Source organism: Podarcis liolepis, assembly GCF_965112155.1.
Source record: "Podarcis liolepis genome assembly, chromosome: 5".
Taxonomy (NCBI): Eukaryota; Metazoa; Chordata; class Lepidosauria; order Squamata; family Lacertidae; genus Podarcis; species Podarcis liolepis.
In genome coordinates, this window is record NC_139556.1 from 48,918,496 (window position 1) to 48,946,065 (window position 27,570).

A 27,570-nucleotide genomic window follows, 5' to 3' on the forward strand; every position below is an offset into this window, starting at 1 on the left:
TTTGGCATGCCAGAACTTGTGGGGGGGGGGGGAGTTCAGCCTAAGGGCTACACTGAGAGACAGAGAACTTCATACTACAATTAATCATCTAGACCAAGAATGGCCAACTAGTGTGGTCTCAGAAGTTCACTCTATTCCCCAGGCGGTAGTCCAAGGACTGGGAAAGTCAACCTCATAATAAAATTGGCACGATCTAGCAGCAAGCACTCTGCAGCTATGGTGCACGTACACACAAGGCCAAAGTACACAAGATACTTTACTTTGTGGCTTCCGGTTCCGCTCTGCCTTAATGGGGGCAGCTCCCATGACAGCGGGAGCTCATTGGCGAAGGAAAAACAAGGATGATTCTGGGTAACAATCATTATTGCACATTCCCTCCAAGGAGGGGGAGAAAGGCTTCACTCAGTTTGTCTCAGTACCTGGCTCTCGCTCCGGCATGGAATGCGGGGGGGGGGGCACTGAATGTGAAAGCACTTCACTTGCTGAAAACCCTCCAATGCCACCATTAAGAAGCAGAGATTCTCCTGTTAATTAGAGCTTAATTGGACTAAAGTACAGGCGTGTGCTAGAAGAGATGAGATCACAAACTGCGGAACAAACCAACTGCAAGGACTTCAAGGTTTGAACTTGAGGTAAGACTTCATTAGGTGCAAAAGATGGTGGGGGAGGGGAGGCTACTGTTTCTTTATTTAATGTTTTCTTCTCTACATTTATGATCCAGCAGCCCTCCTCTGAATGTTGGTTCAAATTATATTTGTATAAGTGAGGATGGAAGAAATTGGATTATAAATATGGAATATAACATCAAACAAAACTGTGGGGGGGGGAAGGAGGGAAGCTCTAGTTTGCAAAAGGTTTAGATGGAAACTTAGAGCTGGTTCTTCCCCATCCTTTATTATCTACAAAGTGAACTGAATGATGCCAAGAAGACTTGGAATTTAATTTAATTGGAAGTATATTTGCTCATACATCTTCAGCTGGAAGGATGAAAGGAGACTGTGAGCTACCAAGGAACTAAGGTTCTTTACTGAGTCATCTGCAGTTTGATAGACCACTTTTCTTTCCAGGCTGAGAGAGAAAATGGTGACAACAGTTTATTTACTGGTATTTGAATGATTGGTATTAATACTTGTACAGTATTATAAATTTATATTCAAAATAAAAAAATTCCTTCCAGTAGCACCTTAAAGACCAACTAAGTTAGTTCTTGGTATGAGCTTTCGTGTGCATGCACACTTCTTCGAAAGCTCATACCAAGAACTAACTTAGTTGGTCTTTAAGGTGCTACTGGAAGGAATTTTTTTATTTTGACTATGGCAGACCAACACGGCTACCTATCTATAAATTTATATTGTTATAAATGAGGCTATTATTGGACTGTAATTGAAAATGGGTAAAAAATGATTACAAAAAAGATACTTTACTTTGTAGTTTACCCCAAAGTGCAAGCCACCTGCACACACCCCAAAAAAGCGCCCAATATGGATTAGGTGACAATAAGGCTTTAACCTTTTGTCCCCCACTATGGTCCTAATGGGGCCCATTGGCTTCCATGGTAGTAATTTGCTTCAAATCTCCTGTTTTAATGGGAGCTTATTTCCTATGTCAATGGAAGGCAGAAGGGACATGACCCAGATTTGGATGATTGCAAATGGTTAAAACTTCCCTACTCCCCACCCTTTCCATGCTAGGGCCTCAATTCAGAAGAGTGGGTTCCATGGTAGCAATGTTGTTGTTGTTGTTGTTGTTGTTGTTGTTGTTTGAGCAGAGGAACGTGCATTCAAGAGCAATTATAAAATAAATGGCATGTGTAGTTAGAGCCTTAGGCATAATGTGTTATATATAAATATGTTTATGTGTAGTTACAAAACCAAGAAAGGAAGATGTGACATTAACACGTGGAATCTTTGTATCTTACAACTTGCAAACATTTTTAATGGAGCAATTGGGCATAAAAAAAAAGTTGACCAATGGACCACCAGTCCATTGCAGGATGCTGAACAAAAACACACTTTCCTTGTCCAGTGGCCTCCTGAACCTCTTCTAAAGCAGGTCCGCATATAGAACCTGTTTCTACAGGCAGGCTACTATGGCTAGATTGGGGCATCTATTGTACATAAGGAGCAATTATGTTTTACTTTAGCACTGTATTTGCAAATAGTTATCTTTTGCATTAGTGAAACTTCATTATAGCAAACATTCCCCCAGCACGGCAGGTTCAGGGCTGCAGCTTGTGTAGTTCATGGAGTTTGCCTCTCAACCGAGATAGGCTCTGAAACTTCAGTAGCTTTTTCTGAACTCACCTGAGCAAAAGTCAAGGCACTGGTTCTATCATACAAAATTTTGCTTGTATTAGATCCAACATATCTAGCATACCTCCTCCCTCATTTGCAATCTCCAGGAAAATGCTGTCTTGATTATTCCATCAGCAGACCAAGTTCATACAACGAGGGTATGTCTATAGCAATTCTTAGCATTCTTCCACTGGAGCCTTGCCATATCTCAAGCTGCATTTAGAAAAAGATGACCTATTTTCAGGCAAGTGTTTTGCAGCTACAACAAATCTGAATATGGAGTTTTAATGTCTTTTTAGTAGTCTTGTGTCTTATTAACATTTGTTTTTTCAAGTATCCATAGTATTTTCAGACAGGCTGATTATTAAGCATGGGCAAGCAGACCAGCCGTGCAAAGAACGCAACATGCCCCCCCAACCTTTTGAGGAACACATTTCTCCCCACAAAACAGGTGGCTGGGCCATTCAGCTGGAGCTTCATCAGTCAGCAGAACAAATAGGGTGATGATGGTGGATCTTCTCCAGCCTGGAGGATGAGGTTACATGCCAGTGGGTCAGACAAGAGGCAAAGGTGGGTGAGGCAATGGATCTGACAGGAGGCTACATGCCAGCCATGCCAGAGCGTTGGGTTTCTAAGAACGCACAACCCTCCATTAAGGCAAGCAAGAGCCATTGTCACAGTGCAAGGATACATTCCAGACAGGCAAAAGCACTTGAGGAGCAATAGCAGAGCACACAACATTCATATCCCTGCCTATGAAGCAGTGATTTGGTGGGGGCAAAGGAGCACTTCAATCTCTTGGTCCAATTAAGCACTTGCAAAAAAGAAGGGAACAGAGGGAGGAAAGAACAGTGCACTGCAACTCATTGCTATGCTTTTGAAAAAGGAGCAAACAATGTTAATCCTGGGAATTACATCAAAATTTATTTTAATTAAGAACCTCATTTTGTAAGAAGGGAAACAGTGTACTCCCTGAGAAAGTGATATGAAATAAAATATCCAGAATTATACAATGGATTGTTTATTGAGGCCATTCAAGCATCCTTTGTAAGTTGCTATAAAAAAAATCAAACCCAGTACCCAAAAGTTGCTTTTGCTGCATCAGGGATGAGACCTGCTTTTCCAGTCCCTCTCTTTTGTTCCGACTGACATCCAGACAAAGCCCCAGCCGGAGGAAATGCAGGCATACACTGCTTCTCCAAAAAAACATCCTAAGTAGCTCATATTCATAGCATACACATTACAGTAAAGAGGGGGGAAGTAGGGGGGGGCAAAGAGATGTCTGAAAACCAGACGAGAAGCCTAGGAACTGGGTAATCAGGTCAAAAACTAGACAGGTGGCAACATTTAAATACTGCTCTGTCCAACTTGTCAATTAAATGATGTCAGAGGTGCTGAAAGGGGAAAAAATCAGCCAGTGTCTGAAGAATTCTGAAAATGTCTGAAATTTGCACTATTAGCAGAAGTCAAGGGAGTAAGTTTTTGGGCTCAGATCCCAAGTTGCTCCTCTGTTCACATGAGAGGGCATTTCCCCACCTCCACTCCCAAGTGGAGCAGATTTTCAAGGGACTACAGAGGAAATGGAAGAAGAAAAACTTCTCTGAGCCTCTACTGTTCAGAAAAGGCCAGGCTAAATGATCAAAGGGACAGATAAACCCATGTGTATAGTTTGATGTGCATGAGAGATAGAAATCCTTTCATCTGTAAGGGGATGGATCCTTAGAGGGACTGAATAATCTAAGTTTGTATCTTTGTTAAAATCTGTTCATATCTTCTCAGGAGGACAAGTTGAAGCTTCCACAAGGGAGTCCTGTTTAGCAGACATTTGAATCATTATCCTTTTATAAATCCTTGTAGGGTTCTGGAGAGTTTGTGAAGATATACATGTATTAGTAGGCTTCAGAGCATCCATTTAAGTTTCTGGTTCGTGTACTTTTTTATAAGACTACTGAGGAATTCGAGGTTAGTGGTTTTTCCGCTGGCTACTATGATTGCTGCTGTTTTATTAGATTCTTGTGTTTGCTAATGTATTGACTGTACATTGCTTTCTCTATTGTTGTTGAAAGCAATATATGTTTTTCAAGTACTGATGTGTGAGTCATAGGCACACACTTAACAAGCATGGGTTTGTACTGAATGGAAGTAATGAACTTTTTCCATTTTGATTTTACATCTTCCACTCATAGCTTTCTGGGATAGAAAAGCAAGTTTTAAGGGAAATACTAACTCCCAGCCTGGAAGTTGTGTTTTTGAATGGCGTGGCACAACCCCCTTTGTAACTGAGGATCTGCTACTTGCCCTGAATGTCTGGTGTGCTGGCTACAGTTTAGTGAAGCACAGAGACCCAAATCACATCCCTTTGTCTGCTTGTCCAGGTTAGGACCCAGGCCAGCAAACCCTTTGTCCGCTCTGCCTCATTTCAGGGCCTTATGCCTGTCACCTTCTGCTGGCAGGACCAAGTAGAGCTGGGCAGAAGGTAAATATCCACCATACCCAAACCCCCTGCAGCAGCATAGATCAGGAATTAGGAATGCTCTGCAAGCTTTCCTTCAGCAACTAGGAATGTTTAAACTTGGTGGGGACAAGACAGCTGTACTGCTGTGATGCTTAAAGCAAACATTTTTTAAAGATAGGCTTTGAGATCACACTGCTAATTACAATGAACAGAATTCAAATTTTTCCCAATTGGTAACAATACCAATTTTAAACAAAACAAGATACAAATGGGCACTGCCATTTTTAATAAGGACGCAAAAGAAAAGTTCCTGAACAGTTAAAAGTTGTACAAAAAATATTTTGTTTTGCTTATTCCTGAAGAGCAGCATCACAGGAGTTTATTTTATATTTAGTTATAAAATAAATTGTTTTAACCATGGACTGAAGAGGTGAAGGCAAACTATTTTAAAAGTTGCAGCTGCATCCATTCTGAAACTTTTTTCTTTTCTTTTTTAATTAGACAACCTCAGGACCACAATCATTTGAATCAATAATACATGACTAATCTTTTGGAAAGCCAAACCATGTTCTAGCTGGCATATAGCCTTCAACAGCAATTTATAACACAAGGTCAGGCCAGTCTCATCCGTCAAAATGCTGGAAGGCTCTTTAGGTCATGGATAGCTCAGTTCTATTGATGCTTACATAGCATAGCTCAGTCAGTAGAGCATAGCTCTGTCGGTTAAGCATGAGACTCAGGGTCATAGTTTTGAGCCCCACCTTGGGCAAAAAAATCTACATGGCAGGGGGCTGGACAAGATAACTCACATGGTCCCTTCCAACTCTACAAATCTATGATTCTAAGGAAGTCCCACCATACTCAAAGGGCTACTATACTCACATGTAAGTTTATATACCAGCTGAGCATGAAAGAGTTATGTTATCACACAACCTTATCCTGAACCCTAATCTCTTAAACAGTACTGCAGTGAAGACTTCTTTGTTCCTACACAGAATACAGTTTTGCAACAACAGGAAGCTGACTTATACTGTGCCAGACCCTTGGATCCTTCAAGCCCAGTACTGTCTACACTGGCTGGCAGCAGCTCTCCAGGGTTTGGGGAAGCCAGGGCTTGAACCTACAACCTTCTGCATGCAACAGCCTTGTGAAACAGATTAGGCTACATAACAGTAACTTGCATGAAAGTGGAATCATATGCACCTCTGCTCAATCATAAGTTTAGATGAGCAGGATTTGGGCTCAAATCTCCCCTGACCAAAAAAACATGCTGGATCTCCCTGCTGGTTCTCAGCACTGATCAGCTTGATTACTCTATACACTTTAATAAAAATGACATCATGAACTTTATTTTGTCTACCCTCAAACAAAATGCACCATATCAAACTAACAAATAATGTGCAGCTTCTGATGAGATGGGTTTTAGTATTGCCAAGAAGTGGTCCATAGGCTTGTGGCAACCATTCGTTCCACTGTTGCTGCTTACTTTGCACATCTAATTATATTTTCCATGATGTCACTTGACTCAAGGGCACCTAGTCATAAAGCTCTTCACAGAAGTTTAGACTAAGCCTTCCAGCTACATTTGTTGTGGGGGATGGTTTCATATAAAGTAAGTTCCCATATTATTTTCATATACGAAATGTGTAAAATAGTCTAAGGACTTAAAAAACAGTATGTAAACATGAAAAACTGCAATGTAGAAATGGATGGATGGTTAAAGGTTCTAGCAACCACTTTTGATTTTCTTCAACAGCTGCTTGAAGTGTGTTTCTGTATATACTGGGGAAAGGGGACTCTAGAAAGAAAATAGATTCCTTAAAGCTTAATGTGTAAAGAACAGATATATCCCAACATCAAAGCAGCTATTTATTCTACTTCAATAAAATGTGGTTTCAGGCCTTTCTTTTTTGAATGAAGTGTTTGCTCCCGTACCTTCTATCCCCATGTCTGCCAGATGTTTATATAACCTTTCTGTCACATTCTTATAAATGGAGGTACTTCAAAGATACTCAAGTTGTCTATGTGCATTCCAGACCACATAGCTTAGTTCTAGAATCCCAGATTTAAAACTTCTGTCGCCAGCCCAATGAACTTTTCACTGCATGTATTACCAGATGATCCACAGTTACTAGCTATCAATGTATAACATGCATGTAGCCAGATTCCCCAAGGCCAATTTACCTACAAATTGAGCTGTACAGAACTTAGGATGCAAATGGGCATGGTGGTGGTAGGACTTAACTCAGGTCCTGCTAATTCCCTTTAAACCAGTTTGGATGGAGAGGATTTAAAGTACAGGTGGAGGGCTGACAGAGATGAATCTTTGTATTCCCTCCATTTACACCCCAAGCCACTTTTTAAAGGGGTTTTATCCACTTCATGGAGCCTCACTGGGAGACAGTGGTGGTTAGTAATTGGTTAGTAATCGTTGGGACTGATGGAGCAGAAGGCAGGAAGCCAGACCCTGAGGCAGGCTGAACCACACCCTGACTGACTGTAAATAAGAAGGCAAGCAGGTGAGGGCTGAGGAAGGGGAGACAAGATGTTTGTAGGGCAGTGACCCATTTGCCCTAATGAACCAACCTCTATTGCTAGGAGAAAAACAGCTTAAAAAACCACCATTTTAGATAGTGAGCAGGGGGAAGGATTGAGTTCTCCCCTCATACTTGATCATTTTAAATCACCCCACCTCAACAACACCACTCTACAATGAAACAATGGCAGACCCATTTTTGCCCACAAATTTATCGCACATCTAGTCTGGTCTTTACTCCCAATTGTGCTAGGACTGCAGCCTTACAGACAGACCCTATGTTGATTGAGAAGCATAGTGTATCCAGTGGGACTCATTCCCAGGTAAATATGTGTGGGAGTGCAGCCTTAAGCAGACAGCAGGTAGCAGATTAGTCAAGGCATAATTCTTGTTGATTTTCAATAATATTCTTTCAAATGAAAATATTTAGCTAGAGTCAAGCCAAGCCAAATGTTTCACAGCAAATGCATAACTGTCTCTTAATATGAATATAGATATTTATGAAAAGTAACTGGAAGATTCTGGAAATTTGAATGGAGGAAAGGAGACTGATTAACCCTTTCTTCTTGGCTGCTTTTCCATTCACAATTGCATGGTTTTCTGGCCACAGAAGAAACATACAAGTATTTGTATATTTTGCCCTGCAAGGGGAAAAGCAGCTGGTGAGGGGAGGTTAAGGCAGGGAAATGGCCAAAGTAGAAAGAGTTAAGCAAGCACACTCACCTGCTATGTAATTTGGCCCTTAATGACCCTCAACAAAAGACAGATTTCAAGTGTAAGCAACAGAAAACTAGCTCCTTGAGATATGGAGACATTATCCACAATGAAGGCTGCAACAGGCTGACATCTGAATCTATAGGATTGTGCTCTAAACTATGGTCTAGGGACTATGATCAGTGGATGTAACACCATCACAGACAGTCTGACCCACCCTATGCTGTCTTGCTCAACTGCTTCATAACATTATATTTAGTACATTTCATAGCAGGCCACTGTAAAATAGAATTAGAGGATATGCTTATAGGTAGCTAGTGTACATTTTTTTAAACGAGAAGAATCAAATCTATATTACTGATCATTTACTTTTTAAAAAAAGCAACAGAAATATAGAGCAACACTGGCTTCCTTCGCACTCCCCACCCTCACTCTAGAATCCAGCAAAACAATGAACAAAAACAAACCCTCCATCCCCATCAGATCACTTCTCAGTGTGCCTACCCCAAAATGGGCTTTTCCAGGTTCATCTCACTCACTTATTTTTGCTCAGCATCAAGCCCAGATGTTTCCCCTGCCTCTGTTTCCAGTTCATGACCTTTCTACCCAGTCCTACCCCGTCCTCTTCCCACAAGCACAAACTACCTCTCCCTGTCTCCTAAATCAAACCATATCGACCCATACGCAAACTTCTCTCCGAGCACACTTTCTCCTCTCCACCGATGGCTCTCAACTATTGTTCACATGGGCGGGGAGAAGAGGGAGAGAATAATGTGAACTCTCCAAGGTGTTGACCAGGGAATTTGGTTTCTTAGCCATCTGCATATCAGTAATCCCCATGGTTCTACTTTAGAGCTCTCTCTATTGTGCTACCACCATTAGAGGCCAGAAATAGGACACAAAACAGGTGGATGCTGACGCTGGAGAACTGTAGCCCAAGAAGCGCCCCCCCCCACACACACACCCTCATCACTAAGCAGGAAACCAACTGAGGTTTGGATGGCTTGATTGATTTTTTAAAAAGCAAAGCTAATGCAAGGGGGAAAGCCTGCTGGTGCTCTTCGGTATTTTCTTCTTTCTTTATTTTATGTTCATACGTTTCTGCAGGGGTGCCAACTTGAATAAACTATTGGGGTGGGGGCTGGTAAGCCCCACCCCACATAATCGATCACATAACACGATGCGCAGCCACCATTTGTTTTTGTGTGTTTTTTCAAAATTTTTTATAAAGTTTCACAAAATTATACACAAACAAAGCACACAAACAAACATAAATCATATCCCTATCAAAATTACACTTATTGACATTGTTAAGCGACTTCCTCGCTTCCCCTTGGTTGAATTTCCATGCATATCCTTATAACGGCTTTCCAAATCATAATTTTTATAAACTTAACTTAGTCCATTAACATCCTTATATCTTTTCAGTTCGAAATTGTACATCACTTAACTTATATAAATTCCTAAGCCAATCTATTGCCTGCAAGCTATTTCCAATTAGTTTAACTTAACAAATTTAGCTAAGTAATCGTTAAAGTTTGTCCATTCTTCCTGCACCCACCATTTGAATGGCAATACTAAACTTGGGGGGAGACCTCTCAAATATTTTATTGGCGGGCCGAAGGGCCGCTAGGAGTTGGCTCCAACCTTCATTTGATTGCCTTATTAATAGATCTGAATTGGCCCTGTTTTCCCATTTCAGTACAAGACCTGATCCTTGGGAAGCCGTCGGGTTCTGTTTTGTAAGAGCTCCTGACCATATGCAAAGCGCCCAGAAAAAGAAATGCGCCCAGCGTGGGACGCCAGCTCCGCTGCAGCGCCCTGCGCGCCCTCCTACTGCGCCATCTCCACTCCGAGCCCTTTCCCCCCGCTGGAGGCTTACCCTGCCCGCAGGCGCCCCGCTGGATGGCGATGACGGCCGGCTGGCGCTGGCCCTCGGAGAGGCGGCTGGCCGCCCGCAGCTGGCACACGTTGCCGTAGCTCCTTCCGTCGTTGCCGCACACGGGCTCGCTGCTGGCGCACACGCAGCGGCCGCCCTTGGCCCGCCGGCGCACGGTGGCCGAGGCCGCCACGCCGGGCCCGCCGGGCGACACCACGCACAGCAGCCCCTCGGCGCACGACGGCTCCCCGGCCGGAGGGCCCCCGCACGGCTCGCCTTCCTGCGCGGCGCAAACCGGGCAGCAGCCGCACGAGTCCAGAGACTCGCCGCTGCCCGCGCACTCGGCCGGCAGCTCTGGGCAGCGCGCGCGCTCGCAGCGCTCGGGGCAAGGCCGCTCCTCGAAGCGCCGCCCGTACAGCTGAGCCCGGCAGCCGGGCGGCGGCAGCAGGCAGAAGAAGCTCAGCGCCAGAGGCCACAGGGCTCCCCTCATCGCTTTGGCGCGCTTTCTCTCTCAGAAAAGGCGGGAAGCGGGTGGAGAAAGGCGTCTGGAGCGCGAGAAAGGCGCGCGAGGCGGAGGGGTTTGCAGCAGAGCGCTTGGCCGCCTGGCTCGCCGAGGCACGCAGATGGAAACGGCGGCGGGGAGAGCCGCTTTTAAACGGAGCGCCTGGGGAGGGAAGGCAGAGAAGATGCCGTGCGCGTGGAGAGCGGCCCGTCGGTTGGCCGCGCCGCCGCCGCCTGGGAGGGGACGTGGCGGGGTTACACAACCGCCGGGGCAGGAAAGGCAACGCGCCGCCGCCGCCGCGCCAAGTGGGGCAGGGAGCCGCGGCAAGCCGTAAAGCTGGCACCCGCCAAAGCCCATTTCCACCAAGCCGGAGGCGGCGGCGGCGAGCCTGGGCCGGGAAAGTTATTCTAAGCTCGCTGAGCTGCGAGCGCTTAATGCCGACGGGGCGGAGCTACGCGCAACCCGCGCTTTCTGTCAACCTCAGCCAAGACTCCCGAGTGGAAACAGGGGCATTCTCCGTAGGAGCCAACACAATAATGTATTTGAGGAGGCTGCCGCCCCCCTCCACCCTCCCCAAAGTTAATGGGCATTTCCATTCAAAGAGTTGGCGTGTGCATAAGGCGTGTGGGAAGGTGTGAGTGAGCTCAGCTCGGCAGTCAGGGAATAAGAGGAGAGGTCCTCGGGCGGAACAGAAATTGGTTAATCAGCAGGAAGCGGGGAGTAGCAATAAATGGACAGTTCTGTGAATGGAGAGATGGGGAAAGCCGGAGTCTCCCAAGGATGGGATTGGGAACTGGGGGTTTCAAGTTGCTCCTAAGTGATAGGCTTGCCATACGTCAGGAAAATCCCTGACATGTCCTGGTAGAAATGGCACCAAGGGGGAATTTTGCCAAATCTGCGTACCTGTAAATGTCAGGGGAAACCCGGATCCATGGCAATGCTGTGGAAAAAGTAGCGGAAACAGCTGCATAAGCTTAAAATCACTACTTTGGTGGTTTCCTTAAAAAAAAAAAGCGCTCAGCAGGTGTCAGGAATTTTAGGTCAACCCTATAAATTAGGGGTGAGCCATGAGGTGGCCAGGTTTGCTGATGATACTAAATTGTGGATAAAACAAAGATTGCGAAGATTTCCAAAGGGACCTCTTCAAACTGAAGGTTTAAGATGGTAAATGGAATTTTATGCATGTTGGTGCAAAAAATATTTAATTTCACATATACAATCATGGGAGCTGAGCATTTGGGAACTGACTTTGGGATCGTAGTGGTTAGCTTGATGACTGAAAAAGGCAATCATTAAAAAAGGAATAATAAAACTGCTGATATAATGCCGTTATATAAATCTATGGTGCAGTCACATTTGCTTCACGATAAAAAGTATATTGTAGAGGTGAAAAGGGGTCAGAAAAAGCAAGAAAATGATTAAGGAGAAAGATGGACTGGTGAGCATTAACAAAACGGTACAACTGGTTTCAAATTTTAGGTCTGGCATTCATAGTCAAGGCAGATTCTGTGAAACTGAGCTTCAGAGTTTTAGAGTCTCTGTAAAATACTGTAGGACTCTACTTTTTTTTTTTAAGAGTCCTACAGTATTGTACAAATTAGAAGTTAAAACTGTATGTCTTTCCAATACCTTATTTAACTGGTATTGTTAAATGGCTAAATAAAGCAATTTGTTAGTAGTTCTGAAATGTAAAATCCCGTACAGTAAATCACAATTTTTTGTTGCTTCTCTTCAGCACCATACATGTTGGGGTTCAGTTATGTCAATATGTCATTACAAGATACTTTTTAATATATATATTAGCAACTTTGTATTAATGTGACATTTTTATATGTAACTGTATTTTTTAGTATTTTGTCTATTGTTGCTTTATTTTTTGTACACTGCTTAAGAGACATTTTAAATATATGATGCGGTATAGAAATTGAATAATCCATATATATTTGCCTTGCTTCAGTTTTGAAAAGCATTTATGCAGTACAGTAAGCCCTCAATAGGGTTATGTTACAGGGCTCACACCTAAAGCCAAAGTTGCATGTAGTCAAAACACATTAGGCACACATTGGGTTGGCAAAGACTTCCTACCCACCCCCTGCCCTGCCCCACCATCTGCTCCCTTTCTAATTTGTAAAAAAAAGGGGGGCAAGTATGTAAAGCTGAACACACACAAGTTAAATTAACTTGCAGGCTTACTGTAAAAGGTTATGTTTGATACACGGCACTGGCTGTGAGGCCACACTATGTATTGCCGTAACCACTAGTTTTCAAGGGAGTCACAAATTTCTGAGAGAAGGAAAAGCAATCATTTTCCCCTAAGAAACAAACAAGAACAAATGCCTTTGTTCTTCTTTGCTGTCAACACACAGCAAGAGAATATAATTAAAATAATATTGATTTGAGGGAGAGAGGACCCCACCCACTGGTGGTTTTGGCACTGTTACCTGCCATCATGCAACTCTCAGCAATCAACCCTGAAGGAATGCAGTCCACTACAGAAAAGAATATTCATCTCCTGCTTTAGGAGCCTTCTGCCTACCTTCCTAGGCTCAATGGCCATTCAGTTCTGTAAATGCAAGAGATTCCCATTAGGCAGTTTTGTTGTTTTGAAACAACACTCTTCATTCACCAGCTGAAGTACCGGTACTTGTACATGGCTAGGTTGTCCTCCGTGTACGGAGCAGTCACTGTCATTTTTTGAGTAGCCCCCATTCGCTTCCAAAGTAGCCAAGTACTTCTCACTTAGATTCACTATCAGAGGGGGAAATGATGCATAAGCAGCTGTTTATAACATTGCTATTATGCTAAAATAAATAGGTCAACCTAAACTGTTACCGGGCTGTAAAGCTTAACTCAGGCATAGGCAAACTCAGCCCTCCAGATGTTTTGGAACTACAATTCCCATCATCCCTGACCACTGGTCCTGTAAGCTAGGGATCATGGGAGTTGTAGTCCCAAAACATCTGGAGGGCTGAGTTTGCCTATGCCTCGCTTAACTGCTGAAGCAAACCAGTATAACTAAAGGTATGCATGTGAGAGGTCATTTGGACCCGAGATGATCCCCAAACTAAACAGTTCTGCCAGCACAAGGAGTTTCAGCTGCACAATAGAGGTTTCCTACTCCTCTGTGTGACCCCTGCATGCCCATAACAGATCTGGGGGGTCATACTAGGGGCAATTCCATTGTGCTAGTGGAAGTGTTTACGGTAGTTGGATACCACCTTAAATTCTACAAGCAACTGACAATTACAAAAAAGGCTTTTGCAATAACTCTTCACACCATATCTGTATGAGATGTGAGACCACTATTTTTAAAAATGATGGGAACCAAAGGATTATTATACTACACATAATGAAGTTTTCACAGGTCGGCTTTTCTTTATTTTTTAAAAAACTTGTCACTTAGTTTTCTGAATTAAACAAGGAAGAACAACAGATAGTATGCAAACAGTTTCACTCACCATTAACCTTTTTCTTTTGAAGTGCACTAAATATAGTAGTCTGATAGGACTGTTGTATTTCAGTACTGAAGTCAATTTATTAATAAGTGTGACATTTACAGAAAACACCACAGGTTCTAAAATAATTTAAAAAGGTACTGATAAATAAGAGACCCTAACAATTTAGCAACCACAATATTTTCCTGCACTGAACTATCTTAAGCAGTTAAATTTTAAAAGAATCCCAATAAGAGTGCTGCTTCCTTTCAAATTCAGTATCTAAAATTGGCAATATCAAAACAGAATAAAATGAACATGCAGTGTGAAAACTGTACCAGAACCAGGAAATCTAAAACTACAACAAAGTATGCCAATACAAACATTCCAATTCAGTTTCTCCCACAATGTACACATTTGTGAAAAATAAGGTTTCAAATATCTATTGGCTAAGTTTGTTACAAGTTAAAATGTATGCTACTAAACTAATCTTAACAGTCAACTTACCAGTTCACATGTAACTGAAAAGGCAAATAATGTAATTTACAAACACTGCTTGTGTTTAGCTTATGGTTAATAAATGTAAAGGTGCTGCTATACTCATTAGAAACAAGACCACCACAGTTTGGCATTGCTACTACTATAGCTGTAGGCATTTGTCAGTACTAACAAATCTTTTCTCTTTTCAACTTTTAGTCTCAACAAATCCAAATAATGTTTACAAGCTTTTGTACACAGGCGATTTCCCCTCAAAACTGAAAGTTTGGGAGTTTTTATTAACATGTTGCAATTTCACCTATGTACCTTTCAATAAATAAAATCAGTGTGCTGAAAAAGTGGAAAGGGGAGTGTAACCTTGAAAGGAAGCCTAAACTAGTGGGTTTACCATGATCACAAAGTAACTAGATTCTGACAGGCAAAATTAGTTACACTTCTAGGTGGATGTGTGCAATGATATAAATTCACACAAAAATATAAGGAACAAAAAATGAGAAGACACAATGGAATCAGAAAAATGCAAGATTGTCTGCACGAATGGTGTAACTGCTTGTACCTCTTGCTATGCGATACTGTATGTAGTGCAGAATGTGCCCCCCCATGTAAATTCCAGTGGGATGGGGTGGGGATCACACAAAGAACTGCATAGACATATAGGCTTAAATCAAGTTTTGTGGGGGAAGGCATCTCTAAGGCAAATTAATTTAAAGCTGGAGGCCACTTAGCTGCAGGCAGAAAAATTATATGCCGAAGACCAGATGACAGGATGGAATGAGCAAGTTGCAGAAGTTTAAAGTCTCAAGGTGCAAACTAGTACAGACCACGACATTAAGAGCCTTGGGCAAGCTGAAAGTAGGGCTTCCATGTGAATACTTATGTAGTTGGGCTGCAAGTGTTACTCTCCACTTGCATTTTCTTTATGTATTGCACAAAGAAAACCAATAATTGCAGGTCACCTTGGAACTGAAAGAAAATTTCTCTGGAACAAGAAATGAATTAAAATGGAAAAGACTACATGACCCACAGTGTGCTGGCTTTAGGGAATTTTGTCACTGCCACGTTTTGAGGGCACTGACTAGGGCTTTTGGGGGGGGTATACTTTTAAACAGGTTGTTGTGACAGTCTATACAGTCTAGTTCAGGGGTCGGCAAGGCTTACTGGGCATGGGCCAGATCACTCCCAGGGAGATCCTCCATGGGCTGGGCTAGCGCAGCGTGATGCCAGAAATCGCTTCTGCAGATGCCCAAAATCACACCTGCGCAGAAGTGGCGTCTGGGCTCAGGGGCTGGTTAAACGGCCTCTGTGGGCCGCTTCCAGCCCATGGGTTGGGGACCCCTGGGGGCCGCTTCCAGCCCATGGTTGGGGACCCCTGGTCTAGTTAGTATTTGAAAAAGGTCATCTGGTGCTATTGCCTGCAAAGCTAAATAAACTCTACTGGGCCATGAGCAGCTATCTTCTTCCAATGAGGCTTGCGGGTGGGGCAACTGAAAGTCAGCAGCAAATTAAACCCTGTTTGAGTACGTGGAAACAACCAGAGTCCACAATGAATTGGGGTGGCACATAGGGCATAATCCACTTCTGTCACATCTTACTAAATGGCAAGCAAGAAGGAGAGCAGGCAACATGCCTGTTGGCTGAAGTAGAATCCCACACAACTTTACTCCAGAACCCTTAATTTCAAACAGGTTGCTTATCTGCACCGCTGGGGCATAACTCAACTGTATGTTCACTGAAGTAGTGGACATTTTCACTTAAATGTCTGAAATACCTTTTTCCCTTTTTTCATGCTTTGTCAAGCATCTCTCTCTCACACACACAAGGTTTAAAAAAACTAGAGTACTACAAACTGGAAACTGAATTGCATTAAGCAGCATCATGTGAGACTTTGGGGCTTTTGTTGATTAAAGCAAATAATTTCACAACATAACTACAAAATAGTGCATGCTCATTCTGATCAAAATATCCAACATCAGTGTCTTAAACCCATTATTTTCATCACTGAAACCCTGAAAAGTTTAAAAAACACAATGCACAGCTAATAGATACCAGTATGCTGGCAATGCTAGCGTATCATTTTTTTTATACATGTTGTAAACTACACTACACAAAATAAGGTTCAAAACCACAAAAGCAAAAATCAGCATCCAATTAACCCCCAAACATTTAACACATCATGAAAGAAGAACCCACAGGCACTTTTAATAAATTTAGTGCACCAAAAGTTACAGGCCACAATTGCATGATTGAACAACTCAGTACCAATTAACAGCATGAAACAAGTTTGTTTAGACTTTACTAACCCAAATATAAAATGGGAACCATTTAATACCACACTGGGGGGAAAGGAGCATACAGGAGGGGGGAAATCTTAAGACAATAGTTTTAAACTTTTAATTTCTGCGAAGCTTAATATAAAATACTTTTAGTTAAACCTGTAAAAGATTTATTTAGTAGTCCAGTTTCCCTTCTCCTTACTTAAAAAACCCCACGACACCCTTATTTATTGGTGGTCCATTAATATCCAAATGTGCAAAAATTACAATTTACCTTTAGGAGTGCATAAAAATAGGCTTAATATTCAAAATAGCTGTATTACTCTTTAATTAGTTTCACAGCACCAAATACCAGGAATTCTAAGGGGATTGAATTCTATACAAGGGCAGTGATTCACAGAGAAGTTACAAAGAAGTTGTTCCAATAAAGTCAGCACACTTTTATCGGTGTAAGTGCTCTGTGCCCCTCACCTTTAGGAATGCTTTTCTCACACATAGAGACACTCATTTCATGTAAGTTAACACACTTGTATGCAATGTCTAAAATACAGTGCAGGTGGTATTTGTGCCATAAGAATGCAGATCATGCAGCAGCTGCCAAATCTGTATCATCGTGGTAGGGAAAATGCACTTCATTTCAGACACTGCAGAATTATAGTGTTGTTTTTTACATGAAGACTCTGTGCATAGGAAAAGTACATTATATCAAGCTCTGCGTATTTCTGTAAGTTTCTACAGTGTTGATCCTATAAGAAACAACTCTGCATACATATATTAAAATATCTGAAAGGCTGTGCCAGTGTTTTAAGAAAGTAAGTCAACTTGCTTGTCAATAGCCTGAATTAGAGTATAAGTAAGTCACATGTTGACATTTCTTTTATTAAAGCACAAAGATACTACTCAGTTTTGCCATATGGGTGATGAAAAGCAGCTGGTATCTTGCTTATTGACAACAGTAATATTTAATCATTTGTTTTGGCCCCTCACTTTAAAAAGATTTATCATCAGACTGCGGTATAAGCAAAAGGTCCGCTCTGATAATCAGTACAAGGCAGCATATGACAATTTAAACATACACAAATTTGAATGTAAGCACACACATATAAGCAACATTCCATTCTTTGTTCTTTCATCCCATAGTCATCTTTGGCTAAAAGTCTGAGCAAGGAAATTCAAGGACCAAAAGCAAATGCATCACTCTCCAAACTCTTCCCATTATTACACATCACTGACTGGAAGGCTTGCATCATCCAGATCCACTGGGCCAGGATCCTGTTCCTGAGTGCCATTTTTATTTTGAGGTTCCATTAGGCCCTGTAGAGTCACTTTGGAAGCTGGGTCTCTTGAAGGGACAGCCTGGATCGTGAAGCTCCCTGGCTTGGTCTTGGTAAAAGATTCGTGAAGTCTTCGCTTCTCCAAGACAAGGGGCTTGGTGTTAAGGGTTTGGACCAAAGGGGGGTTGTGAGTGGTTGTGGAATGTGAGGTGGCTGCTGCTGTTTTTGCAGGACAGGTGGATTCTGAAGAACAGTTGGAATGTTCCTGTAAAGGAGGAATGTTTGTCAGATTGAGTGGGTCATTAATTGCATGCTAGTAACGTATTTCAAACTTATACCTCTGAAAAAACCAAAAAACAAATCAAAGGGGGGAAAACAAAGCAAAGCTTAAGAGCAGAAAGCAGGTGGTTTTCCAAGGCAGCAAAATGTTAAGACTGAGCTTACAGCAGTGATAGCAAGCTGAAACGGCCAAGTCAGGTCCCTAAAGTCTAGCATGGCATCACTTTAAGTTTACCAGCACAAACTAGCTTGGAATTGCACTTGTTTATTTAATATAATGCAATTAAAATTATTGAAGGCATACTTTCATAATTTAAGAACATGTGAACAAATGCTTCCTGAAGTCCCCCAATAAGCTCGAATAAACTATTCAAAAGTGCATGCAAAGTGTATTCACATTCAAAAAAGAAGCATAATGGAATCCCTCACTGAAGGTCACTTCCTAAGTTAATGAACATTTACATTTTTGTTGACTAGACACCTATTTCTTATTCCTTCATCTTTTCGTTCTATAGAACTACAAACTATTAAGGAATAAACTAATTCCACTGGACAATATTCCTCCCAAATTTATAACAAATATGATTTGTGTCATTTCTACATTTTAAATGTATTTTATTGCCATAGGCAGCCATACTGAAGATAAAATACTAACATGTTCTCCTCTAGAAAAGTATGGTAAGAGCTGCCTCAATTGCTAAGCTTTATATTGTGTACAATATTATCAACACCTATTTACATGACTGTGTCACTACTAAACTCCATGTTTCAACATTATACTTTTAAGACAGGGGCTGCTAACCTTTGGCCCTCCAGATGTTGCTAGAATACAAATCCCACCATCCCCGACTACTGGACATGCTGACTGAAGCTTATGAGAGTTAAACAACATCTGGAGGGCTACAAGTTAGCAGCCCCTTCTTAAAGGTATCTGCCAAAAAACATTAGTAGCATTTATACAGTTAACTGGAGTATTTTCAAGACAAATTTACTAGACTGCTCATGATATCAAAGGATATTTTTTAGTGTATATTTAAAAAAACACACAAATGAGGTAGTAGGACTTTCAGATGGCTAGTGAAAGCTTTAACTGAACCTGCAGCATGCCAATCAAGTGGCCAGCATTCCATCATATAGTATGGCTTTCTGACAAAAGGAGACAGGTCACATGACTACACTGTTCTCCCATTCAATTCTGTTGTTCCAGAAAATTGCCCTATTATTATTATTTTTTGCAGTATTCTGGAACAGCTCTTTCAGAATATTATCTCAATAATACAATCTGGTGTTGAAGCTACCAGTGAGCATGGACTGGTTCTATATATAATTCCAGAATCCCTTTATCAAGTGTATGTGAGGTACGATTTCATTTTTTGCACTCCTCACTGTATTATTCAAGACATGAGTAACAGTTCATGGATCTATAATTTAGGATGGTGGGGGCAACACTAAAATATAGCTATTTCTACTGTCTGTTACAATCAGAAGCAGCTCACCTCAATATTCTACAATGATAAACAGTATACTTGGAGTAGTGGGGGAAATTATAAATACCCCAATAACAAACTATTCACAGGAATCATTTTGACACAGAATATGAAACATTCTGTGACACAGAGTATGAAACATTATGTGACACGGAATATGAAACATACAAGCTTCAACTTGGAGTGATAAATTCCAATACAAAAGTAGAACCTACCATTAAGCTTCTTTTCTAAAGTGAATACTACATAAACATTTCTTTTAAAAAAATAAAATCTGAATTCAAGTGGGACCAGCACTGGGATAACAGCTTAAAAACTACAATCCATACAACTCACACCTATGATATAAGACTCACATGTAGTTATGCCTAATGATTAAAATGTAAAAGATTTTATTTATTGCACTATTTTGATTAACATACAGGTTGCAAACTGTAACAGCCCCTACATCTTGGCTAATGACCCCATGCATATCTATCATATAAGCCATGCAAATCAGTGCAGGGTTTTTTCCTTAATGTACACACATATTTGGCTATGAGGGTCGAGGTGGCTTTTACTTAGCTATCTTTCAAAAATGATAAAATGGAAATATGAACTCTCATGCAAATTAGGTCAGCTTTAGTTCCTAAATATGTATCTTTATTACTAGAGCTTTTGTACTCAGTAAAGCAAGCACATGTGAGCAGAGATTTCAGCACTGTGTGAATCTTTGCCATTCTTAAAAATGGATTTTATTTAGGAGGCATTTAGAGATAGTAAACGTAATGGCCAATGGGAAGCATTTTAGAAGTTAGTAACTTCACAGTGGTTATAAATCAATAGAGGAAGCCATGGAATTGACCTCATCATTTTACATGGTGTTAACAAGTATTTTGGAATTTCAGCCCTCTGGTAAGAAGGCAAGTTTACATGAGAGCCCACATACATGCTGCATTCACCAGTTCTTGATGTATACCTCTGTATACAAGGATTCGACAGCCTTCTGGCCTGCCGCATCTGGAACACAGTGCAAAGCTAAGATTAGAGTAACCTAAACTTGAGGAGAGGAGGGAGAGAGAAGAAAGAAAGAAAGAAAGAAAGAAAGAAAGAAAGAAAGAACTGCTGAGAGTCACTAGCTGAGTTATCCCACCACAAAGATTGCACATACAGAGACACACAAATATAGAAAAATCTTTTGGCAGCTTCTCTCACCCAGAACACATTGATTCCCAAACAGAGTCTCTACTATGCAGTGAAAACCCACTGCAATTACAACAATACTTCTCCTTGCCAAAGAATGAAGCTTGAAACAAGTGATCAATTGTTTTTAACATATGAAGTCATTCCATTTTACAAAGAGGTGTGAATGCTAACTTTTGATGTATTAATGGGAAATAAAAGCCATATCTTGCAAAACCTGAATTGCAAAGCATGGCTAGAATATGGATTGCGAGAACATTATAAATTAAAACATGGAATACAAAAGATTCCTGTATTGCAGGGGAATGAACTAGATAGCCCTCGTGGTTCCTTCCAGCTCGACAAATCTAGTACCTCTAAACTTGGTATCTGCTGGAAGGTACATCACCACTATCTACAGAGTCCTACAGTTTGTCACTATAGTTAAGATTCAGTTTGGTAATGTTAGAATTGTGAACCAAGCTAGTCACCAATAATGAGGCCAATAATTATCAAAACATTCCATGAAAATCTACATTAAGTTTAGATTACTCACTGCTAAGAGACTGGAGAGCCCAAAAGCTTTCAAAAGGGTTCACCAAAGTAATTTTAAATCAAGGGTTTATTTGGCATCTCAAGTACAAGATTCAGTAAAGATTGTCAAGTAATTTGACAGAGTTCCGATTAATAAAGAACTACAATAATTTTCAAACCCACCAGTTGAACTGTTGGAACATTAAAATAATACTGTGCGGACCCACAACACATATGGATACTGCTAAGATTAGCACTTAATTAAAAAGGCAGGATTCTATGCAACCTGTAATGCATGCAAATATATTACTCCAGACTTAGGAGGGGGTAGAAGAGCACAAGAAAATGAAAGAGATTGAAATGTACAAGATTCATCACTGCTGAAACAGTAAAGCTTTCTAAAAACATACAGAAGCTGCTGATCTTCCAGGTCCTCGCTGTGCTACTATTGCACCAGAAATTGCTTTAATCCAGCTGTGCATGTCTTCTGGGCTATCTGCCTGAAGAAGAAAGAAAGAAAAACTCTTATCGTGTGAGTGACAATAAACAGATATGCTTCATAAACCTTGTAATCTAAGAATATGACAAGTGTTTTCTATGTTTCTCAATAAAGAAAATTGCAATTTAAAAAAATCTTTAATAAGCTTAGGCTGATATCTAAATACTTATGCATGGTAAGAGATTTATTTTATATTACTGGTGTAACTACTCACTAATCTCAAGCTTAACAATTACTGAAGTACTGTAGTGACTTCTAAATTTAGTACCTGCTACATAAATAATGAACAAGGAACTTGTGATTGCTTCTAGGGGGGAAAGTAACTAACATGTAAACCATGCACGGAAAACAATATTGCAATAAATAAGAGATGCACTACAGTTAGAAATTTAGGCCAAATATACATAGAGAGTGGTATCACATCACTTTGGCGATCCAGCAACACAAAAGTAAATTTTCTAAAGGGAAATCAGGCTCTTCCAAGGAATAGGTCAGGTAGTATCTCTGATTGGCAGGTCTGGTGTTGTAACTTGAAATGCTCACAGATCAGAACAGCTGGTGTGGTGACCTGCAACTGCTCCACCCCTACCTAGCATTTCAGATCCATTTTCTGTGAGGGAAGTGATACTTGTCAGTGAGCCTGGAATTAAAATCTGGGGCAGGGGGCTATCAAGCTATAACAAATCTAAGGATCAGAGAGCCCAGAGTAAAGAGGACAAAAAATGGTGTAGATTAGACATAGGTAAAGGTACCCCTGCCCGTACGGGCCAGTCTTGACAGACTCTAGGGTTGTGCACCCATCTCACTCAAGAGGCCAGGGGCCAGCGCTGTCCGGAGACACCTCCAGGTCACGTGGCCAGCGTGACATCGCTGCTCTGGTGAGCCAGAGCCGCACACAGAAACACCGTTTACCTTCCCGCTAGTAAGCTGTCCCTATTTATCTACTTGCACCCGGGGGTGCTTTCGAACTGCTAGGTTGGCAGGCACTGGGACTGAACAACGGGAGCGCACCCCGCCGCGGGGATTTGAACCACCGACCTTTCGATCGGCAAGCCCTAGGCACTGAGGCTTTTACCCACAGCGCCACACGCGTCCCAAGATTAGACATGGAATGACATAAAAGAATCTAGAAGTAAAGGTGAGAATGATGCTTGGAGGAAAAGATGGAGAAACAATGAACACAAGTAATAAATGAACTTCACAGTGTTTAAGATCAAGAGGTGCTCTGTGCTCTGGGAGAGGTGAGTACAAGGGATCAGTCAAGAGGCAGGATGGCTAAGAAAGTGGGACAAAGCTGAGAAGGAAGTACCTAAGGAAACAACTAGAGGAAGAGCAATATAATTGAAGAAAAGAGGAGTTGAGGAGAAATAAATACTGGAGCCAAAAGTATTGGCTTGGCATCTGAGTTAGACTTTATCTGTTCTCACAATGAATTTCTGCTTTCTCAATCCCTCAGAGCATTAACCTTTTTAATGGTGCAATCCTATGCATGTTTACTCAAATCCCACCCCAAAACAAGTGTTCACAAGATGGCAGCCTAATGGCAGTAGAGCATTGGGAAAGATTCCCTAGAAGACGACTTTAAAAACAAGTGAAGCAAGCATTTGGTTGGATCGTTTAGGTGGCTGTAATAATTTGGGTAGAAGGACTGGCTGGAGAATTGCCTTCAGCTCCCTGGCCAAGTTTCAATCTTATGCCAGCAGACTTCTGTTCTTTCAACAAGACTTTCTCTCCCTCTCTTCTCCCTGTAGCCCTCCATACCCCCACTAATCTGATGCAAATAACCCTTCAACCCTTCAGAGCAGATTTTGGGCCCACAGGAAGAGGGGAAGGCTTGAGGGAGAAGGGGGAATCCACTCCTTCAATACTACTGTTAGTTCTGCTAGTGGACAGGTACCGTTGGTCATTAGCATTGTTTACATGACAGGCATGTCTGTTAGTATACTCCATTCTAAACAATTATACACTATTTAACTGCAAGGCTGTATGTATACTGTCAGGCACTAAGCAAAGGATTATGTATTTGACCTTTCTAAATGCAATAAATTCATTTTCTTACAGAAAAGTGGTTTCCCATAGACTTACCTGTACATAAAATGTTCGAGAAGTTGTTACAATTTCAAATAGATTGTCTCTCATCATTATATCACTGGGGAAAAAATATGTTTGTGGTCTTTAAACATTTTTACCATTGTCTGACATGCACATTTGTATTTCCAAGCAACACAACACACATAAATAAGGGAGTTACCTTTGAAAATAATTTAAATTATATCACCATTTGTTGGGGAGTGTGTGCATGCGTACACACACACACACACACACACACACACACACACACACATTATATTAGTAAGATGCTACCAAGATTCTGTGCCTACTCACTCAACCTTCTTGCTCTAGCAGCTCAAAGTAGTTACACTATACTGCTGAGACACTAGATTTCCCCCTCTCCTCCCACCCCAATTTTACACAAAAGAGAACAAGGCTACATTCTTCAAGTGGAGAAATCATTACCTGACTGGCTGCTGTCCAGGTCAGGCACAGACCTCTAATGTGTAACTGCACTAGAAGACATGAAGCTTCACACCAGTGGCAGCTTCTCAGTATAGCCAGTTGCCCAGGAAAGGACAAACATCAACAGCAAAATGATACACCAGTGAAGTGATGCATGCTATCAGATTCTTCTGCTGCCTTCCCCCTCCCAGGCACAAAGGGGGCCACACTTGAGCCAGGACCCCAAGCTTTCACAAATTTAGCATGACAAAAAGACAACATTATTTAGAAAACTTTTTTCTTACAATACCATAATGGAAACCACTTTATAGAATCACACACAGCAACCGCAGTTTCATCTTTTGTATTTGTGACTAGCACAGATACAAACACAAAACCACCAGTCTTTAAACTGGTATTTTGCTTCTTCATTTGCAAAGGACTAGAATCCTCAAGTAAAGGAGTATTTCCTGTTATATTAGTAAAGATAAAGGTAAAGGTACCCCTGCCCGTACGGGCCAGTCTTGACAGACTCTAGGGTTGTGCGCTCATCTCACTCTAGAGGCCGGGAGCCAGCACTGTCTGCAGACACTTCCGGGTCACGTGGCCAGCGTGACAAGCTGCATCTGGCGAGCCAGCGCAGCACACGGAAACGCCGTTTACCTTCCCGCTGGTAAGCGGTCCCTATTTATCTACTTGCACCCGGGGGTGCTTTCGAACTGCTAGGTTGGCAGGCGCTGGGACCGAACGACGGGAGCACACCCCGCCGCGGGGATTTGAACCACCGACCATGTGATCGGCAAGTCCTAGGCGCTGAGGTTTTACCCACAGCGCCACCCGCGTTCCTGTTATATTACTTTTTATTAAATTTCTATTCTTCCCCTCATCCCACAGGAGTCCACTGTGGCCAACAATGAAGTGGTAAAAGAATACAGTTAAAAATAAAATAATATCTAAAACATATAAAACCAACTATCTCACCAAAAACTTTTTAACACATTGGGATATTGCACCCCCTGCTATTTATATTCCTCCTTTCGTTCAGAGACCCACATCTTCTAACATGATATACCAGCAACTCAGTTTAATACAGCTATTTAAGATCTCACTACATCTGTCTAAAAGCATGCCACATAGGGTGATTTTAGTATAATGGAAAGTGGAGGAGTTTATTAAGACATAATGGAAAATGATGTGCAGGCAGGCTTTCTTTTTCTAACTGAAGGAGATCATCAACTTTTTAGTTTAACCTCCGGATTTTCACCTTTGTTTACATTCCTGGACCTTATGAACCTCTTTCAGTGGTATAATCCGAAGGGGCTCCTTATCCTGAAAAAACAGATAGTACATCAATTTTTTTTTAGCACATAAGAAACAAGGACTTAAGACATCCCAAAGGAGGTGCCAAAATGCAAGTTTTATATCCCAGATGTCAAATAGATGACTTATTTACAAAATCAAATGATTAGCAAATTGATTTCAAATTGCTGACCAGTTAAGGAACTCAGTGATCCAGATAGTTTATTTCCATGTTGATTTCAGATAGAAAGATGTGGCCCAAAATCAATCTAATCACTTAATATAAATGCATTACATTTATATTAAGCATTACACAGCAAGAGCAAGCAAAATTGAGTTTAATTTAGTGACACGTTGCCAGCAACTACATTCAGTGAATGTAGTATTAACTAGGTATCTTTAACTGTAATAGCAATCAATTAGTTGTTTCAATTGCATTGCTTCCTGCTCTGGCTCCTTTGGGAGGCATGGTGTTGTAATAAATAAGGAAACAATACAAAGCTTTGAAAAATAAACCAAATATCCTTAGAACTAATCATTATGAAGTTGGCCAAGTTGCATCTGTTTTGAAAATAAATTAATTTGAGCTGCATAGGCAGTGTGGTGCTCTCCAGATATTACTGAACTTCAACTCCCATCAACCCTGACCACTGGTCACAGTGGCTGGGGATGAGTGAAGTTACAGTCCAACAAGTCTCTGAAAGTGACAGTGATATTGGCCACTCCTAAACTAAAGACTGTCCTGGAGCTGTTTGTCTGAAGCAAACACTGGCCCATCACAAAAAAACCACCTTTGTGGGGGAGGTAGTGGAGAGATAACTGCAGACATTCTTGAATGGTAAGGGTTATGGAGGTCAGGGATGGGGAAGTGGTTTCAATCAGCAGGCCAGATCCTTATCTCCCCATCTCCCCTGTAGGGCAAGATCTGAAGTGGGTGAGGCTGCCCACCTATCACCAAACACCACAACCTGGTTAGGCAACATGGCGCTTTGTCAGGACTTCAAAATGTTAGGAGATTTAAGGTACAGTGCCATCAGTATATTGATTACTCTCAGCTATATTTCTCCAAAACAACTAAGTCAGGAGAAGTCACACAGGCCATGGAGCAGTGCCGGAATGTCATGGTGGGCTAGATGAGAGAAAATAATATGAGCTTGAATCCTGACAAGTTTTAGCTGTTAGTACATAAAGCCCTAAACAGCTTGGAAGCAGTTTAGTAGAAAAATGTGCCTACCGTACTCAAACGCTTTAATCTGCAGAGTTTCCGCTTTTACAAGTGCCGTACAGGTTCTGCATCTGTTAGGAGTCTCTGTCTCTCTCATTGTCTCTCAACTTTAGAACTCCCTCCTTAAGCAGGCATCCTCATTATTTTAGTCACCTGCTCAAAACATTTTTAAAAAACCCAAGTCTATCTAGATATAAAATTCAGTATTTGCTTTTAAAGTTTTGCTGGTTTTATCTGTATATTACTGATAATTGCTTTATATTGTTTTATGCATACTGTTTGGATTATTTATTTATTTATTTCTAAATAAATATCTGGAGGGCACCATGTTGAGTACTCTGAATTAAGCGGAAAACCTATTTAAATTAATGATATAAAATCAAGCCTTTATGGTGATTTAATTTCTTTTTTAACATGACTACAAAAAATCATTAACCAAAGCAAGAAGGGGAGTAAAAATATATGGGAAAGAACACAGTTCTGTTTGCTCACACAAGAAATTTGATAGCAGAGCCCAGCATTTGATATGAGATTTGTACACAGATATTTTATCATGCAGTAAGGAACCCGCTTTCTCTTCAGTATGTGAAGAATTAAGTATGTTATCCTAGGGACTATATCAATTTCAAGTTGATGCATGTTAACTTTATAACCACGTTGATAACAAAGGTCAGGAAGATTGCTAGCAAACAATCTTTACATTTATACATTTTAAATGCATGCTGATTAGG

General features: G+C 41.3%; 2 protein-coding genes across 12 annotated transcripts in view; both read right to left on the reverse strand.

The window, feature by feature from the left end:
• Positions 1-10,651, reverse strand: part of HTRA1 (HtrA serine peptidase 1) — a 45,118-nt gene extending 34,467 nt beyond the window's left edge. The window contains exon 1 of the mRNA XM_083506187.1: positions 9,882-10,651. Coding sequence (XP_083362313.1) covers positions 9,882-10,368 — 487 coding nt within the window. The 5' untranslated portion in view covers positions 10,369-10,651. The remainder of the gene's footprint in view (positions 1-9,881) is intronic.
• Positions 10,652-13,730: 3,079 nt separating this feature from the next.
• Positions 13,731-27,570, reverse strand: part of PLEKHA1 (pleckstrin homology domain containing A1) — a 37,032-nt gene continuing 23,192 nt past the window's right edge. For 4 of the 11 annotated variants that reach the window (XM_083506217.1, XM_083506216.1, XM_083506218.1 and 1 more), the window contains exons 9-13: positions 25,580-25,644; positions 23,905-23,968; positions 21,731-21,820; positions 20,554-20,624; positions 13,731-18,124 (exon numbers count right to left, since the gene is read on the reverse strand). In XM_083506217.1, the coding sequence (XP_083362343.1) occupies positions 17,908-18,124; positions 20,554-20,624; positions 21,731-21,820; positions 23,905-23,968; positions 25,580-25,644 (507 nt within the window). In that variant the 3' untranslated portion in view covers positions 13,731-17,907. Of the gene's footprint in view, positions 18,125-20,553; positions 20,659-21,730; positions 21,821-23,904; positions 23,969-25,579; positions 25,645-27,570 lie in introns of all 11 variants that reach the window. The other 7 variants (XM_083506213.1, XM_083506210.1, XM_083506214.1 and 4 more) reach the window with 3 other exon arrangements.